The following is a 5,406-nucleotide window of genomic DNA, read 5'->3' on the forward strand; positions in this document are numbered from 1 at the left end:
CCTATCCTCTCCTGAAAGTGTTTCCTTATTATGTGTACCTGATGTGGAACTATTACTGTGGATGTGCATGTGCTCTGGAGAGTCATTTTATTGTCCGAACGGACTGCATCTGCGGAAAGCGCCGGGGAATGGAGTCAGATGCTGGACCCACTTCCAGCATTGCCGCCTACTGGTTGGGTCATTCTGGCACATCACTACTCTACTCCGGGCCTCAGTGTCTCCATTTGTAGCATTCCCGGGTCTGGAATTCCATCCACGTGAGCAAGGATGGATGCGCCACACAGGACGCGTTGGTCGCCCGCGCTTCCCACCTCCTTTCAGGCGCATCCAGCTTTCCCAAGTTGGGGAACGCCTCTGGGATGCCCTCCACAGCCCAAGACTCACAAGGTGACCTCCAACTAACAGCAGCCGCTCAGGGGATTCCCAGGTTTACCCCAATTAACCTCCCTGGGACTGCTGGAGCGCTTACCCCCACCACTCCCTCGAGCCTTCCTCCCCCACGTCTGCTCCCTCTGCCCCACCCCGCCTTCCCTTTTCCCTGCCCCGCCCGCGCACCCGCAGGGCGCATGCGCCGCCCGCAGAGCGTGTTTTTATAAAAGTCCAGCCTCGGCCAGAAACTTCAGTCTGTTGTCTGCGGCAGCAGGTAGCAAAGTGATCCCGACGATTTGGGTGCTCCGGTAGCCCCTGCGGCTGGAGAGCGAGCAGTTACCATGGACGGGTTCCGTGTAAGTCCAGTTTCAACCTGCTTTTTCTTAAACGTACAAACACGTAAACTTAGAGCGCAACCCCTCCGAATGGTCATAACCGACCAGAACATGGGAGGTGCCGGTACCCGGGAAAGGAGCAGGGAAAGTTTTCGTGCGGTTGGTTACCCTGGAGGAGGGGGGTAGGATTGGAATCTTTTACTCTGTAAAACAGAGGAGAAAAAACTGGAAGGACCTTTTCGGTGGCTGCATGTCTCTCCCTTGAGTCCTGCGGCGCGCGCTGTGCTTGCATGCTGTTTGCAAACATAAGAACATTCTGTGCACAAGTGCGGAGAAGGCGTGCGCGCTGTATGCGAACTCAGACCAAGAGTCTCTCCTGCAGGGAAGGAGGAAAGGTTTTGGGGGGAGTGAATTATCTGAATTGAGAGGTGGAGGGCGGTGCGCGGGGTCTGAGTTCCCAGAGCGAGGCTGCGCCCCTGGTTAATTTCAGGCAAAGTCTCCAGGGGACCACTCTTGAGGTTAGGCGCGTGTTCGCCGAACTCTGCACCCCCCCCCCCCCAGGAGCTGTGTCAGTACCCCCAGCATAGTGAGCGGAGGGCGGGAAGGGCGGGCGGACCCAAGGTGCTTGCCTGAGAGAGGTCTGAGAATTGGCCACAGGAGGGAGGTGGCCAGGAGCCGCCGGTGCGCCTTAGGATTGGGAGAGACCTCGCGGGCATCGGAAGCGCAGCTAGCGGACCCCAAGGTTCCATGTTTTGGGATAGTACAGAGGGAGGAGTATTAAGCAGTCACGGTGCAGCGGGACCCAGAGGTGTGCCCCGCTGGGACTGGGGTGGAATGAGGACTTGGGAGGGCACCCGGCCTGCGGGTAGTTGCGGCGCAGACCGGCAGGTGCAAGTGGGGAGACCGTTTAGCTCTCACAGATCCCAATTGCGCTGTTTAACCGTTAGTGGTTTCCTGGAGACTTTTGAAAACCCCTTACCAGGAAGGCTTTTCGTTTCCCCCAGCGGCGCGCAATTCAAAGGCGTTTACGGAGGAGCCGCCCATTCTCTCCCCAGCACCCTGTAGGACTGAACTTGGCGAGCTGCCGGGCGGAACCCTGGGTGTTCGCAGCAGCTGGTGGTGGGCGTGGGGGTGATGGGCAGCCGCGGAGGTCCGGAGTTGGACCACCCGGCCCTAGGTGCGCCCTCCGCCTGGAGGCTTCCAGCTGCAGACCTCCGACCCCATTTACTGGGTCAGTGGCGGGGTGGGAAGCGATCCGGGAGAGTGAGGAAATGAAACTTGGGGCGAGGACCATGAGTACAGACCCCGTGACCTTCCCCTCCCATTAAAATGCTGCACTCCCTAACGTCCTAAACGCGCCAAGAGATAAACAGGTAGACACCCCTGCCCCTGAGGAGCACCAGCTGCGGGCATGTGTGTGGGGCGGTATCCTCTTCTCTTCTAACACCCCTGTTCAATACCCCAAGCAATAAAGACTCTTCGTTTACGGCCGTATTCTCCTTCTCCACTACGCGTTGCTATAAGTACAGAATGGCTTGTGTTCAGACAAGCGAAGGAAAGACAATGTTTTGCGCCTTAGGAGAAAGTTTTGGGGACTCCCCCCCCCCCCCAGCCACCATGTTCCTTCCTTCCCTTTTCCCTGTCCTGGTAAATCTTCGTATAGAAAATTAATCCCACTCCCCAAACACGGGCTTCTATTCCCATTCCTCACCTGCCCCCTCCCACGCTCCCCCCCACCAATTCCCGGCAGCCTAGGAGGGGCCTCTTTGTGTTTTGTTTTGGTATTTTTCCTCCCGAGGTTTTTTTCTTCCCCCTAGTGGGCGGGGTAGAACAGTTAGCAAAGAAGTGACTTTGAAACCGTCAGAATCTCAGTGCCCTTTTGTTCTAAACAAAGAATTTTCTAATTGGTTCTACTAAAGACAGCTATAATGAAATGACTCTGGGGGGAAGATGGGGGGGAGGGCTGCAGGAGTCTATAATTCTCTTGGGCTCTTCCCCCACTACTTCATTGGGAGCAGAATGTCCTGAAGAAGGCTGGGATGAGTTGGGTTTTATAAATTACTTTTTAAAAATCGCAGAAAGATTTTTTTGAACTTGGAGAATGCCCACTGTACTTGAAAGTTAATATCCATTCCCTTGCCTCTTTTGCAGATATACCCTTCAGATAACTACACAGAAGAGGACTTGGGCTCAGGCGACTATGACTCCATGAAGGAACCCTGCTTCCGGGAGGAAAATGCCCATTTCAACCGTATCTTTCTGCCCACGGTCTACTCCATCATCTTCTTGACTGGGATAGTGGGCAATGGATTGGTCATCCTGGTCATGGGTTACCAGAAGAAACTGAGAAGCATGACAGACAAGTACAGACTGCACCTGTCTGTGGCAGACCTCCTCTTTGTCCTCACGCTTCCCTTCTGGGCAGTTGATGCTGTGGCAAATTGGTACTTCGGAAAGTTCCTGTGCAAGGCAGTCCATGTCATCTATACAGTCAACCTCTATAGCAGTGTCCTCATCCTGGCCTTCATCAGTCTGGACCGGTACTTGGCTATTGTCCATGCCACCAACAGTCAGAGGCCAAGGAAGCTATTGGCTGAAAAAGTGGTCTATGTGGGCGTCTGGATACCTGCTCTCCTGTTGACCATTCCCGATTTCATCTTTGCCAACGTCAGGGAGGCAGATGGGAGGTATATCTGTGACCGCTTCTATCCCAACGACTCGTGGTTGGTGGTGTTCCAGTTTCAACACATCATGGTTGGCCTTATTCTGCCAGGCATTGTCATCCTGTCCTGCTACTGCATCATCATCTCCAAGCTGTCCCACTCAAAGGGCTACCAGAAGCGCAAGGCCCTCAAGACCACAGTTATCCTCATCCTGGCTTTCTTTGCCTGCTGGCTGCCCTACTACATTGGGATCAGCATTGATTCCTTCATCCTCCTAGAAATCATCAAGCAAGGATGTGAATTTGAGAGCACTGTGCACAAGTGGATTTCCATCACTGAGGCCCTAGCCTTTTTCCATTGTTGCCTGAACCCCATCCTCTACGCCTTCCTTGGAGCCAAATTTAAAACCTCTGCCCAGCATGCACTCACCTCTGTGAGCAGAGGGTCCAGCCTCAAGATCCTTTCCAAAGGGAAGCGGGGAGGACATTCTTCTGTTTCAACCGAGTCCGAGTCTTCAAGTTTTCACTCCAGCTAACACTGATTGAAAAGACTTGTATACATTAAAGAACTTTTTTTTTTATGTTACACATTTTTTCAGATATAAAAGACTGACCAATACTGTACAGTTTTTTTACTGAATTTTTTTCTTGTGTTGCTTTAGTTTTTGTGAAGTTTAATTGACTTATTTATATAAATATTTTTTGTTATTGTTTTTCATGTGAATGAGTGTCTGTAGGCAGGACCTGTGGCCAAGTTCTTAGTTGCTGTATGTCTGGTTGTAGGATTGTAGAAGAGGGAACTGAACATTCCAGAGTGTAGTGAATCACTTAAGCTAGAAATGATCCTCAGCTGTTTGTACATAAATAATCTCTCCATTCCAGTGGAACATTTTCTTTTTCCTGTTCTTAAATTGTTTGGTTATACTATGTGATTTTGCTGTAGAAGGTGGCACTTATAACCAAAGCCTGAAGTGGTATAGAAATGCTGGTTTTTCAGTTTTCAGCAGTGGATTGATTTCAGCACCTACAATGTACAGTCTTGTATTAAGTTGTTAATAAAAGTTCATGATAAACTTACTCAGTGTTATGTTCTGATTTCTGTTGACATTCCTTTGGCTCACAGAAGTAAAAAATAATAACATATTTATGGCATGTCAAGTCCTCTTCTGGTTGTTAAAATATTTTGCTTAACCCTTATCAATTCTGTGATAGGAACTCTGGCTCAATTATTAATAGTAGAATGATAGTTTGTAGAGCAGGAAACTGAGGCACAGAAACCCTAAGTGACCTGGTTAAAGGCTTGGTAAGCAGCACCACCAGTATTCCAAACCAGAGAATCTGTCTTCAAAATCTGAAGTCTCAACCACTTTCAACTCCCAGACATTTAGAAACATCTAGCCAGTTCCTATTCCTATGGAAAAGAATCTGAAGGATAGGGGTGCCTGCGTGGCTCAGTGGGTTAAAGCCTCTGCCTTCGGCTCAGGTCATGATCCCAGGGTCCTGGGATCAAGCCCCACATCGGACTCTCTGCTTAGCAGGGAGCCTGCTTCTTCCTCTCTCTCTGCCTGCTTCTCTGTCTACTTGTGATCTCTGTCAAATAAATAAATAAAATCTTTAAAAAAAAGAAAAAAAGAATCTGAAGGATAAATGTGTGTGTAAAGGAGAAAAGGTCTGTAATACCATGTTTTAGATTTTACTACAACTGACCCCTTGTATAGCCCAGGTCTGTGCTGTGCCAAGCCTGGTATGGTTTTCTCCTCTGATTTTTCTCAATCTAGATACCATCATTCCCTTTCAACAGACAAAGGAACTGAGATTGACAGGCTTGCTGTAACCAGCACTTTCAAGGGGACAAACCAGGAGTTCATTGCACCCATTGTTCCATACCACTGTTGTTCCCCGGGACACCTGGTCATAAGTCAACTGAACTGTTATTGAAAATAAAGCCAAAAGTGAATGTTTTCTTCATAAAATTAACCAAGCCAAAAATACCCCTCTTGCAATATGTTCTATGCAAATCTCAACACTTAATCTATTGTA

The 5,406-nt window shown here is 49.6% G+C and overlaps 1 protein-coding gene across 1 annotated transcript; it reads left to right on the forward strand.

Moving 5' to 3' along the window:
• The first annotated feature begins 594 nt into the window (after positions 1 to 594).
• Positions 595 to 4,443, forward strand: CXCR4 (C-X-C motif chemokine receptor 4). Its single transcript, XM_032856150.1, has 2 exons — positions 595 to 725; positions 2,856 to 4,443. The coding sequence occupies exons 1-2, from the start codon at positions 711 to 713 to the stop codon at positions 3,900 to 3,902; spliced, it is 1,062 nt and encodes a 353-aa protein (XP_032712041.1). The 5' UTR covers positions 595 to 710; the 3' UTR covers positions 3,903 to 4,443.
• Positions 4,444 to 5,406: the final 963 nt, after the last annotated feature.

The sequence above is a fragment of the Lontra canadensis genome, unplaced genomic scaffold, assembly GCF_010015895.1.
Source record: "Lontra canadensis isolate GAN:19392208 unplaced genomic scaffold, GSC_riverotter_1.0 scaffold11, whole genome shotgun sequence".
NCBI lineage: Eukaryota > Metazoa > Chordata > Mammalia > Carnivora > Mustelidae > Lontra > Lontra canadensis.